The sequence below is a fragment of the Papaver somniferum genome, chromosome 2, assembly GCF_003573695.1.
Source record: "Papaver somniferum cultivar HN1 chromosome 2, ASM357369v1, whole genome shotgun sequence".
Taxonomy (NCBI): domain Eukaryota; kingdom Viridiplantae; phylum Streptophyta; class Magnoliopsida; order Ranunculales; family Papaveraceae; genus Papaver; species Papaver somniferum.
Genome location: NC_039359.1, coordinates 207512085 through 207525244, shown reverse-complemented (window position 1 = coordinate 207525244; position 13160 = coordinate 207512085). Strand labels below are relative to the sequence as shown.

The 13160-nt window shown below is 36.4% G+C and overlaps 1 protein-coding gene and 1 long non-coding RNA gene across 5 annotated transcripts; one reads left to right on the top strand and one right to left on the bottom strand.

Annotated features, from left to right (window-relative positions):
- Positions 1-7551: 7551 nt before the first annotated feature.
- On the bottom strand, positions 7552-8874 carry LOC113352670. The gene has a single exon (XM_026596466.1). It carries the CDS (start codon positions 8872-8874, stop codon positions 7552-7554), a length of 1323 nt encoding a protein of 440 aa, XP_026452251.1.
- Positions 8875-10044: 1170 nt separating this feature from the next.
- On the top strand, positions 10045-12665 carry LOC113350346. Of its 4 annotated transcripts, none has more exons than XR_003360760.1 (4): positions 10045-10712; positions 10949-11028; positions 11548-12174; positions 12298-12665. It is a non-coding gene; the product is annotated as an uncharacterized LOC113350346 (long non-coding RNA). The 4 variants fall into 4 exon arrangements; XR_003360759.1 differs by having other exon boundaries at positions 10078-10712; positions 11548-11878; positions 12091-12663; XR_003360761.1 differs by having other exon boundaries at positions 10103-10712; positions 11548-11716.
- The last annotated feature ends 495 nt before the right edge of the window (positions 12666-13160 follow it).

Sequence of the window (13160 nt, the reverse complement as noted above, 5' to 3'; positions counted from 1 at the left end):
AATCTCCAATTGTTGATCAGCTCTTCTTGCTTTGTTTACTGGGAATGGATCTCTGTGCTGTTTTCCAAAGATGCAACTTTCACATCTTGATTCTGGGATTTCAATGAAAGGCAAACCTGACACCATCTCCTTCCTTTCTAAAACTTGAAAACTGTTGAAGTTCACATATCCCATTATCTTGTGCCATAACCAGGAGTCATTCTGCATGCTGCTACTGTAACAACTCTCCCTTTGATGGTGAATATTCAAAGGAAATAGTCTATTTCTTGTCATCTGTACTTTGTCTATCAACCTTATTCTTCTATCTCTGATGAAGCAAACATTATTATAGATATTCATAGAATATCCTCTTTCAGACAGCTGACCCATACTTAACAGATTTTGATGTAAACCTGGAGCATAAAACACATCCATGATATATGGTTTTGAACCATTCTTAAGAACAATTCCAATTCTTCCTTTCCCCATAACTGGAATTCTTGAGCTATTACCAAACTTCACTGTTGATCTGACAGACTCATCAAGCTTATCAAACAAATCTTTTCTTACACACATATGATTGCTGCAACCAGTATCCAAGTACCACTTAAGTTGTGGTTGTTCTTCTGTTGTATGACATGCAAGTAGCATGTTTTCATCCTTCTGTTCCTCTACTTATGCTTATTGACTTTCAACAATATTTGCCTTGAAATTTGCTTTGTAATTATTAGCAACTGTCTTTCATGGCTTTGGACACTCAGTAGCAATGTGTCCAAAATCTCCAAAATTATAACATTGTATTTTTGATCTGTCCAATGGCTTTCTATAACCTCCATTATTGTTGTATCTTCCTTGAAAGATTCCATTATTAGATTTTCCTTGATTACTCCTCCAGCTAACTTGACTCTGTAATGCCTCTTCTACTTGTTTTGCAGCAGCTTCAACTTGTTTTGCAGCGGTTGTTTTTTCAAGTAGTCTTTGTTCATAAGCTTGTAATGAACCCAACAACTCATTAAGAGTCATAGTTTCAACTGTGTTGATTCTTCTATGGCAGTAACTTTGGACTCAAACTTCTCAGGCAAGCTTCTTAATATCTTCTCAACAACTGTTGAATCTTTTACAGTGTCACCATTAGCTTTCATCTCATTGACAAGATTCAAAGTCTTTGAGAAAAAATCTGATATTGTTTCAGTACCTTCCATCTGTAACAATTCATACTGTCTCTTCAAGGTTTGCAATCTAACCTTCTTGACCTTATCAGAACTTGTGTAATAGCTTATCAAACCATCCCAAGCCGCTTTTGTTTGCTTAATATAGATTACTCTGTCCATGAGAGATTCATGAACACCTTGATGAAGAATACATGTAGCTTAAGAATTCTTCTTTCTGTTTTCATTTAACAGAACTAGCGCAGCTCCTTCAGGTACTACTCCCTCAGCTGGTTCAGCGTAACCATCTTTCACAATATCCCATACCTTCTGGTATGTGAAAATATTCTCCATCTGCAACCTTCAGTGCTCAAAGTTTTTTCCTTCAAACACTGGTACCTTAATTGAACTCAAACTCGTCATCTTCTTCAACTCAACAACTTATACCCACAGCCCTAGAACCTGATACTAGTGCTCTAATACCAGATGTAGAAAATCTGATATCAAAGACTTAATGAAAAGAACACAGAACTAAACTCAAACAAGCTTCAACAAGTTTCTCTTAATTGATGTGATTCAAACTCACGGCTTAACAGCCTATTTATATTTTTACAAACTTGACTCTCAAGTAATAAACACTTTCCTAACTTAATCAAACTCTAACAAAGACTCTTCTAGAACTTTTGCACGTAAACAAACTCTAAAACCAGTTATACTTGCAACCCAAGTAAACTTCTAAAAATTGTACCGCACGTCAACAACACTTGTTGACCCAACCATACTCTGTCAACTCTCACAGTTGATCCACACTTCTTGTATCAACAACTAATGTTGATCCCTTATGTTGTCTTCTTCATAGTATCTTGATTTATTTCTCAACAGTTTCAAATATTACTCCTTGATATTGGTACCTCCATATTCATTGCATGCACACGAAAAACCATTGCAATTATTGTTAAAGCCATGAAATGCCAATGATGTTGGTAGACAACTAGACATAACAAATCAGATTTAAATAACAAATTAGTTCAGCTGACACTAAGTGTTCTTCACATTAGATGTGCATTTTGTTTAGAAAGAAAGAAAGAATGCGGTGGTTGAGAGCTCGGAAGAACTCGTGACCCTGCTGGTGGTTTGCAAACAAAATAAGCTCTCTGTCCTTTAGCCATGGATTGTGCATGTAACCAACTCGTGGCCCTTCTGCTGGTAGTAGTTTGCAACCAAAATAAGCTCGTCATATAACCAAGCAGGTGTCACATAATAATGGATTGTGCATGTAACAAATTATTTCTTATGCAATAACCTAACCAATATGTCTGCATCCGAATCCTTCACCACCATTCATCGATAACACAAAATAACATGCATCGAAAATGATTTATGACTAGGGTTTCTTTCCGCAAACCATGCAACTTGTTATTACGTGCCGTGAAGGTATGGACCCATGACATTCCTCCATGCACTAATTTTTGGCATTCATTCTATTTATACGAATTCAATGAGTGCTAAGAATTTGTTTTCGGGAGCTTGCCACAAGGGCTTGGGTTAAGAATGATATAGGGTAAACAGTTGTTGTGCACATATCGTAATGGCGGATACTTGATGATAATAATAGATAGGGTCATATGGATACAAAAACACACAATGCTTTCATAGTCCAACATAGCAAGTCATTTTAGTAGAATGTTCCAAAACTATAGTTCATACCTATGAATGTTCAAAGTATGCTGGAAAGATGGTAAACTTGTAAGTATTAGGATAAACATCGCTATAAGTGGGAAATCCGAATCTAGTCAACCTAAGAACAACAACTACTCCCTCCTTTTCAAGAATGATAGGTATATGAAACAAGCTTATCTTTTTGAAATGGAGATAGTAGAAAATTTTCAAATGTGTTCGCTCATCTGTTTTCAGTTCTGTTTTAACGTGTGTGCATATTCCTACGTATGTTTCTGTTCAGACCTCTGAGTTTTCTGTTTCAGCTCCACAGCAACCTCCTAACGTAAACATTTACTTTTTCGTTTATCAATAGTCGTACCATCTTCTGAATTTTGAGGCAGGTCTTCACACCGAGCCGAGACACTGACATGGTAAGAAGGAAAACGGAAGATGGGTGGTGCAGCAAGCGTCAGTCCACTGCATTCAAGCCGTTGCAATTTTTTCTTTCAAACTTTCGGTTGCTAATTAATAAGCCATGAAATTCCAATGATATTGGTAGACATAACAAACTATATTTACATAACAAATTAGTTCAGTTGACAGAGGACTAAGTGTTTTTCACATGAGATGCGCATTTGTCTAGAAAGAATACGGTGGTTGAGAGCATCCATACTCTCCGTACCGGGGCCGGCCCTGACGTTTTGCTGCCCCAAAGAAGACCTAAAAGATGTTGCCCTTTGTGGTTGTTTTACATGAGCATAACTATATATGTGTCGGTCATGAGTATTTTTATGTCATTCTTAAATTAAGATCATAAGTTTTCTGTGTTTAAGTATGGTGGTAGGTGTTGTTGTTGATGATTAAGGCAATTAAACAAGTACAAATGCCACTTTAATTAGTGGACTCACTTTGAATGCGCAAATAATTCTTGTTTGATTGATCCATGATAATAGGAATCGCTCTTTCTGATTTTACTTTCATTTTTTACCTTTCACTTTGAATGCGCAAATAATTCTAAACAACCCTAAACACTAGGAAGCACTAACACATTAGTCACACGACTGACAAATGACCAAATCACAGTTTGAGTTTAAATAAAACTCCGACACATATGATCATCATCATGCTGTGTAAATACATATCGGTGGTTTTCAAGTGTGGATATTGCCCCTTTTGGGAGGCACGATTGGGGAATCAAGTTGAAAATGGTGTTTTGCTTCAGATCTAAAAGTAGGCCAAAAATGCCGGCAGTCGTAGTCTGGGAGGGTACAAGTTCCACACACAAGGATACAGTTTAACACCAAGTGGAAGTGGTTTAGGAGAGGAAGTTAGAAACCAGAAGGAAGCAAGCGAGTGTTTTGAAGAGAAACCGATAAGAAAAAAATGGCATCTCATTCTTTATAATTTATGAGATCATTTAAATATTTAGTAATAAGCCATTAAAATAAATCTTTGATTACAATATGCTCCTAAATGTTTTGCTACAAGTCCTTCTTATTTTTTCGTAATCGTGATTTAATTCTTCAATTCTCTTTTTTAACATGAATCACCCATAGATAAAATCCTATTTTTACCGCCTCTTCTCCGTGCTGCCCCAAAGTCAACCTTCGTTGACTTTTCCTCAGGACCGGCCCTGCACTTCGTACCTTTCCAAATGGATGAGAGACTATGTATTTCTTTCAAAAATAAGCGCACCACTCTTGGCATCCATACTCATTCCACTTGGCATATTAACTAAGTGGTCATTTTTCATGTTTCACGCAGGAGAAATCCAATCATCCGCGTTAAAGAAAACTTCTGAGTATGAATTAGGTACACCTACTTTCACTTGTTCTTCTATCAGTGGGTGAACAGGAGAAAAGGATAAGTTAATGTGGGCCCCCCTTGCCTCTAGTGGGATCCACTTATCTTTGAAATTACCTACCATTCCATCTTTCACTCTGTGCCTCTTTGGTCGTTTGATCATGCAGAGCAGATGATACCCGGAGATGACACCAAAGGCCTTGGTGATCTCTATGATGTACACTGAGAGAATTGGTTGTCGAATTACTCAAGTAGCTTTTTGTATTCACAGGTGGACGGTGTTTTCATCTCTGAAATTGGTGCATGGTGCCCAAAACGTGACCGGTGTGGGCTGATTAGTCCCCAAACAAAATGAGGCGTGTGTCTTTTAGCAAGGCTGGCAGGTCCTACAAAATAATGGATTGGATGGCGTATGCAACGGATAGAAATCTTTTTTGTTGTTTCGTTCGAGTGTCACCATCTTACCGAGCATATGTCTTGAGGTACGAAGGATAAGCCAATATATCTTCTAGTGCTGTTGTTAAACGTTGAGCTGTTGAAGTGGTTTTTGTTTAGTGCAAAATATAAGTTGACGTGACTTTTGTGTAGTGTATTTTTTCTCTCTCTCTTCTTGCTTTTTTTCTTTTTGAATCGAAGCTAGTGGAAATTACAAGAGAGCATGTACCGTAAACATTTTTGGTTGTTGCAACTTGCAAGGTCTCTGGTAGTTGGGGCTGTTCATGGTCGGTGGTTTCTAGCATTCAATTGATTGATAATAACTCGATCTTTTCATGGAAAGTTGACAAGACTACACTAGCACATGATTGGAATTGCTAAAGAAATAATACTAGATATCATCTGTTATGATTATTATCAAAAATGTACCGTAAACATTTTTGGTTGCTGCAACTTGCAAGGTCTCTGGTAGTGGGTGGAAAACGATTTTAACATGCACTGAGGAAACAGAATTGACATGACATGGGATGATGGCTAGCTAAAATATGGGTCATGGTGATTAGATATTTTCAAAACCATATTAATCCCGTAATTTTCTCATCTTTATATATCTTCAGTTCATACTTCTGTACTTCGACTAAGACAGAGCACAGAGCACTCACCAAAATTACTAAGGGCACTCCCTCTTTTTTTTTATGGGTAACCTGCTAGGAAACAAACAGGGAAGGAGTTGCTAGGCTTTCGTTCCCCTGACTAAATGCACTGTATACTCCCACGCTTTCGATAGACGATTCATTCTTTACTTTCTTTTTTTTTCATTTATCTTTCTGCAAATTCAATGCTAGTGGGTGGAAAACGATGGAACAAACATGGGATGGGTAAATGCCCAAAAGAAACGACAGGGGCATGATGCCCCCCCTTTACTATATTTATCGAACAAATCAACAATTTACTCACACCACGAGATGCCTTATTTAAAATATCAAAACAATCAACAGCCTGTAGTGGTACCATATGTTTGAACTATGGGTAGAGTTAACAGACGGACAGCGTTAGTATCATCCTCGTATAGAATACGTATATGCATGATAAGTAATTATGCATCCTCCTGATACGCTATCATAACGTGTCAAGAGTGGTCAAAAGCAAAAGTAAAAGTAAGATTACCTTTTTTTCACTTTACCACTTTGTGGAAAGAAAGTCATTGTTATTAGATTCTTATGCCTACTCAATTTTGTCTGGTAATGCACTGTGTTTTCTTGATTTTCTGGCCTTTTTTTCAGAGAAATAAAGGTTTTGAAATTCGAGTTTACAAAAAACAAAAACATTATTATTAATCTTAATAAAAAAGAATTTGTATAAATGTTGTATAAATTTTATTTTTTTTTACAGTGAATAATGGAGAAGAAGATCAAGAGATAGAAAAGGAGAAGGATTTCTTATTGATATGAGTAACCTTATTACATATCTTTAGTATCATTTTTATATAATAGGTATAGAACCCTAGCTATTATATTGGGCTGCACATCTGTGCGTTAAATCCCTACAACACTCCCCCTTGTGCGGTCCAATAAAACTCCATATGCAGTACTTCACATACAATGCTTCGGATGTAGGTCTTCACATGTAGTTCTCTCTTTGATGACTTCTATGTCTACGACAATTGCTCCATTAAAACTTTGACAAAGAAACACCCAGTGGGACAAAACCTTGGTACAACTCTTCACATGTAATATTTCACATGTTGTCTCGTATTTTACATGTAGTTTATCACATGCAATACGATCTTCAAGGATCGACGAGTCTAAGTTAATTGCCTCGTTAAAACTTCGTCAGGAAAATTCCTGAGGGACAAAACCGAACTAAAGAAAAAGAGTACAATATTGATTAAACTTATAACATAGTTGGATGCGTATACGTTGCCTCATTAAAACCTTGACAAGGAAAACCCAGTGGGATAAAACCTTGACGAAGAGAAAAGAGTACAACGTGACAGATGCAAGTAAAGGTGATCTGTTCCAGATGATCACTTTGCTCTATTGAAGTTGACTAGTTGCTTCACAACTCATAAGGCAGAAAATCCTCGTGGAAAAGACAAAAGCCTTAGCTGGGAAATTACATTCCCGGTGTTTGTTGTTGTCTCATTAATAACCTTGTCGAGCAACAAAACCCCGTGGGAAAAAGTAACCTCGGTGAAGGAAAAGAGTTCAACACACCATTAGATGCTCCCCTGATGTCAGACAATTTTCATTAGTCTAATACAGTCAAAAGGAGTTTATCACACATTACTTTGGTGACTTGAATGTTTATAAGACCTTTTTGTTGATTCTGGAAGTTACGTTGCTTAACCGACTATCGCGTTTCATTTCTTGGATTCAGATAGTTTCAGTAATATCAATACGATCATTATGTCTTCAACGTTCAACATACTCGATGTTTATAGTGCTGTCTCGCTAAAAACCTTGTCGAGTAACAAAACCCTTTGGGAAAAACTATTACCGATCTAAGGGAAAAAGAGCAAAACTATTCAGATAGCTGCTTCTACTAATGCTAGTTGTAACCTGTGAGCAAAGCAATGGACATAATAAGCATATGGACAATCTCTAAGAAATAATGCCTGCAACCCATTCCATGCTCCTCTCATATTACTAGCACCATCATACCCCTGACCCCGAATATTTTCAACTAAAAGACCATGTGAAGCAAGAGCTTCGGAAATCTCCCTCTTTAAAGTTAATGACGTGGTGTCCTCAACACTTCTGACTGCAAAAAACCGCTCTCTAATGCAACCATTAGTATCAACAAACCTCAGAACAATAGCCATTTGCTCTTGAACTGATGAATCTTGTGCTTCATCTACAAGAATACAAAATTTAGCATCTCCGATTTCTGCATGAATAGTATCCTTTACCTTGTTAGCGAGAATATATAGAATTTCCTTTTGAATCTTCGGTGAAGTATACATTGCCTTTCCAGGTGCATTTCCTAAGACAACTTCAGCAATCTTGTCATTCGATATGGCTGCATATTTCATCAAACCAATAAACTTACCACGATTTTTTGACTCTAATGACTCATCGTTACCTCTAAAAGGACATGCATGAAGACCAAGCACTCTAACTGTCTCAATTGCTACCTTTAGTCGTAGCCTGTTCTTTGCTATAAGCTCCTTACTTTGTTTACGAAAAACTCTATCAATATGGAGAGATGGCCTCCGAAGATTTTCACAAGCTTCCACAACTACCATGTGAGAATATTTGATATGTCCAACATGTTGAACAAATGAACATGTAAATACCGTCTTATTAGAACCAATATGCTTGAAATCTGAGAAACCTTCTATTGTAAATGCAGGACGCTTAGGTGGATCCGTTTCAAAAATAAAGCAAGGGAAGCAATACACTTTGTTCTTTTCGATAGAGTACTCTAGCCATGAATGATGTCTCAGCCAACTATATTGAAAATAACGATCTTGTCTTCCATCCCAAGTAGGAGGATATTTTGATAATCTAGGTTTGAAAGGTCCCTGTTTTAAATAAGCTCGACGTACCTCATCACATTGATTCACTGGATATTCATAAATTTGGCGCCGCAAACCTGGATCACGCTCATAAGTACCTCCATTTATTTGAACTGCAACTTCTTTGGCTTTACTAGATATAGTTGGTTGAGCATATGATGGCTTCTTTTGCTGCTGAGAAGTACCATGTTCATGGTGTGATGATGTAGGCATGCCAACATTGTCAGTAGAAGGAAGCAGCTCACTTGATTTATCACCCCTTTTAGGCTTGAAAAATGACTCTATCGTTTTTAACTTCTTAGCCGGTGGACGAAAATGGTCGAGTGACATTGTCGAATAGGATTAGTACATACCTGAAATTGTAAATAATCATATCAAACTATCAAAGTATTGAAGAAAAAACAAGGAGTAATTACAGAACTATTGAATTTAAAACTTAACTCCAATTTTGATGAGGTATAACAGTGAAAAAGCTTTCCAATCAGGTATGAACTATAATTAACAGTGGGATCAAATTAAGAACACCCATATTTAAGTGAATCCTAATTATTCAGCAAACCAAAAAAAAATCAGCAAAAAAAAAAAAATCTAATTATTAACATAGCAAGAGAATCCTTGCAATTTCATTATACTAAATCATTGATCTAAGATAACAAAACTAGAACTACTGATATTTATTAAGAAATATCACCATAACTCCATTATCCAATCTGATTAACAATACAAAACCCTAGATTGACAAGGTAAAAAAAAACGAAAACTACACACTATAAATACCTTGAAATTCTAATCGAGCATCCTGCAATCTTGTTTACAAACTTCAAATTGAATGATTGATTAAGATCTTCCCAAAATCAGATCGATCAAAGTTAAATTGAAATTGAATACTACCACTGTGACATAGATAGGAAGTCCTCTTTCCAACTCTTTAGTCTTTACTCTTCGAGACTTCTCCCAAGCAAAAGAAAAAGGGGAATATCTTAACTTTACTGGCTTCCATTAGTGGTGTAGGATCTCACACGTATTAATTTTTGGTTGTCCATATCTAGTGCCCGGCTAAATATATAAAAAGAGGCTAATCTGGATGGTACACAGTATACCTTAAAAATTAATTTTCAAATTTGGGGAGGGACTATAGCCCGGGTTAGCCCAACACTGGGCCCGTCCCTGTGTCCAGTGCTTTTCATCTTTTGAAAACTGAGGTGAAGCATACATGGAAACTGTATGTGCTTAATTTCGGAATTTTGTATTGTTAAAAAAAAGGTAATTACTGTATATTACTCGGTAATAAAAAAGAATTTTATTTTATCTAGCCACGTGGCAATACCTCATTGGGTAATAGAAACGCGTTTTTTACTGATATCTTTCTTAATATCTTTCCTCATTAGGGTGTAAAACCTCAACACGCTTTTTAGATTTTCTGAACTGAAACAGTTCTGGTTTGGGAAAGTTCGGACTTTACGACTTGGTATCGGTGACATCTAACGGCTAATAAAGTCATAGAGATTAGGAAAACACCAATCTCCATAAGATACCACCCATTAAATTACGACAACCACTCCTCCACGCGTTCGATTTATTCTTGGTAACGCCAATGATTTTCGGCCATTAGTCCGTCCGTTCCAACTGCATCATCTTCCTTCCTTAATTTCTTCCTCATTAAATTCGTATTAATCTCTCTCTCTCTCTCTCTCTCTCTCTCTCTGAGAAAAAAGAGAATAAAAAAGAAATACCTACCATCCATCTTCTTCAAGAAATCACCTCCATGATCATACCAATTCCGGTGCTTCAGAAAAACCGGCGCTGTTCAACCTGTTGACAAAACATATATTGGATGAATATCAGTCGAGTTTGGATAGACATGGGCGGTTATATGCTATGAACATCTCAAGAGCTGGATCTAAAAGGTCCTGGATCCTCCTGTATGTCTCTGGACCATCACCAAAATCACCTCAACCCTATTGAATGAATCGGGAACATATGACTCTCCATGGATTTATGTAACTTTCTGAAAATCTCTCAAGGTTGGTATAGTACTTACGTTTGGTGATCTTGATATCATGTTAGAGTCAAGTCTCCAACGTTTGTGAAGGGGATGTTTCATCATTAGGAGAAGAATTGTATTTGTTAATTCAAATCCAGAAAGCGAATGATGAGTGCTCTTCAAGGTGTGTTTCAAATCATATTCTGTTTGTTGATCTTTTAGACTATATGTTAAATTTTGATTTTCAAAATCCTAAAGGTGTGAGATTTGATCTCTCCACCTCTCCAAATTATTTTTTTGATCAAATCAATTAGAGGTTACCAAACAGCTCCATTAGGATGTTTTTTTTGTTTATTTTTATGGATGTTTTTTTCTTTGTTTCTGTGATCCTAATTACTGTTTTTTTCTTTTCTATCATAGAAATGTCAAACTCCTTGACAGGTATATTCAAGTGGCAGATCTACACCACCAGTGGCATCATAAGAATTGTCAATCTAGAGGTAATTTTTCTAAGCAACTATAAGAGTATTTCAAATCATGGGCCACAGAAACATCACAAATGGAAGATTGAAATATCAAAATCTTTTAAAGGATTGAAATATCCTCACAAACAGTAATTACCAGCGATTGCAAAATTCTTTAAAAGGAGAACAGGAATCAGGAATTCATTAATTACAGATCATATTCCAATTTTCCTTATATCAAACTGTTATAGTCTTATCATAGTCTTATCATATTTACTAATACCTTTTAACTTCAAGCTGTCATGGTCTTATCTTCAATTTTTCTTAGGTTATGTTCATACCATCCTCAGTAAAACCTTCTGTGATACTGATCCTTGTGATAAAAGACTTCAGTTTTTGTTCCACGATATTCACACTGGTCACAGGGTTTTAACTGATGCTCAGTGAACTTATGAGTTGCAAGTTCATCTTGCGTCCCCTTATAATTGCACTGGTTACATGGTCTTAGTTCATGAACTTGGATATTCACCCTGCTATTCTGAATATTTCCTGCAGGGAACAGTTAATTGTCATTATTAATGACAGAAACAACATAAAGAGCTTGGTGTTACGCCCAACAAAGTAAAATTTATAATACAGGAGTGCAAGAGAAAATTTGAGCAACCTTCTAAAGGCAATGGATCCCATGCAAAGTTCCGACAACAATGTGAGCAAAACAAAACCGGTGGGCATCTATTCCCAGCTTTTCATATGATCTGTGAAGGCTACTCTGCCAATGGATATCATTTCTCCATAAAAGCAGCTGGTCCTTAAGCTATCATTTGATAATGCTGTCAACTGACAACTTAGTTTAGACATTGCAGGAATCTTGAACAACGCTCTTTGGGTATTTCTCAAGTTCGCTGATGTTTAGTTTGCCTAGTTTCCAGGGATACATTTTACCCTGCTTGTGCACAGAATCCTGCCTAGAATTTTTGGTTCATGAGCACATATTTTAGCTCCAAGTTTGCTCTAGGGTATTAGTGGTAATAGAGGTTATGTGTCTCCCGAACTATATAACTGAGATAAACTGCTGATAGTGCAATAGGATTTTTACAGGTAATTGTAAACATGAAATCTTTAACTGAGCAAAACTGGATTATACCAGCTGATAGTGCAATTTAGCAATAGGATTTTATACAGGTAATTGTAAACATGGATTTTTATATAAGTAATTGGAAACAGATTCAAATATTGTAATCTCTAGAATTACGTGACATTCATTTTGATATGAAGTAATCAAGTAACAGGTCATCTTGTTAACAGTTGCAGGCATCATCATCAACAAGAAAAGGGGAAAAGCTAGCCAACAAGGTGGATCTAACCACCAGTCATCCTTACTACTAAACACAACCTGCAAACATACACGAAGAGATTTCTACCTTGCTGATGAAGGGATACTCTGCCAAGGAGAAATATTTGTTCTTTGAAGTGATAAACAACGGCACCGTTCTGTTTCAAATATAATTTGCTGGAGACCTTGGTGTGATGTACAGGATATGTCTCATTGGTGTGAAAACCGTGGCCTGTAAGCTGACATCTAACTGCCTTGAGAATATATGTCTAATTTTTCAACTAAATAATTTTTCCAATAAAATTGTCTAATTATTCCGATTAAATTGTCCAATTTCTGCTATTTCCCTCGATTCTTGTCTGATTTTGTTTAATTTTTCCTAAACTTTCTAACTTTGTCTAATATTTCTTAAACCCTAGAAATGTAGTATATCAATTTTAGGGAAAACAAATTGCGTAGATTTTTTTTCTTCTTCTGCCCATTAATATCATTTCACACCCAAATCTTTTATTACATATACATAACAAAAGGAATCAAAATTGAAAACTAATCATCAACCAAACAATTGAAAACAATTCAAACAAATTTAGATTTAATTGAAAACAAATCAGATTCAAAAGATGTATTACCTCCGGTAGTTGGAGGATGTGGTTGAGGACCAGGATTCCAATCACCTCCTTTGTTTTCCTGCTTTTTTCTGCTTGCCTTCCCTTTGCCCCCTTTCTTCATAGTTCAAGATCTTGAGAAATTTCTCCTCTCTGGTTTCCTCGGTTAGAAGAAAACGTAATGGGATGCTTTTGTATTCCCCTAATGGGCCAGCTGGTTAAGCCCATCG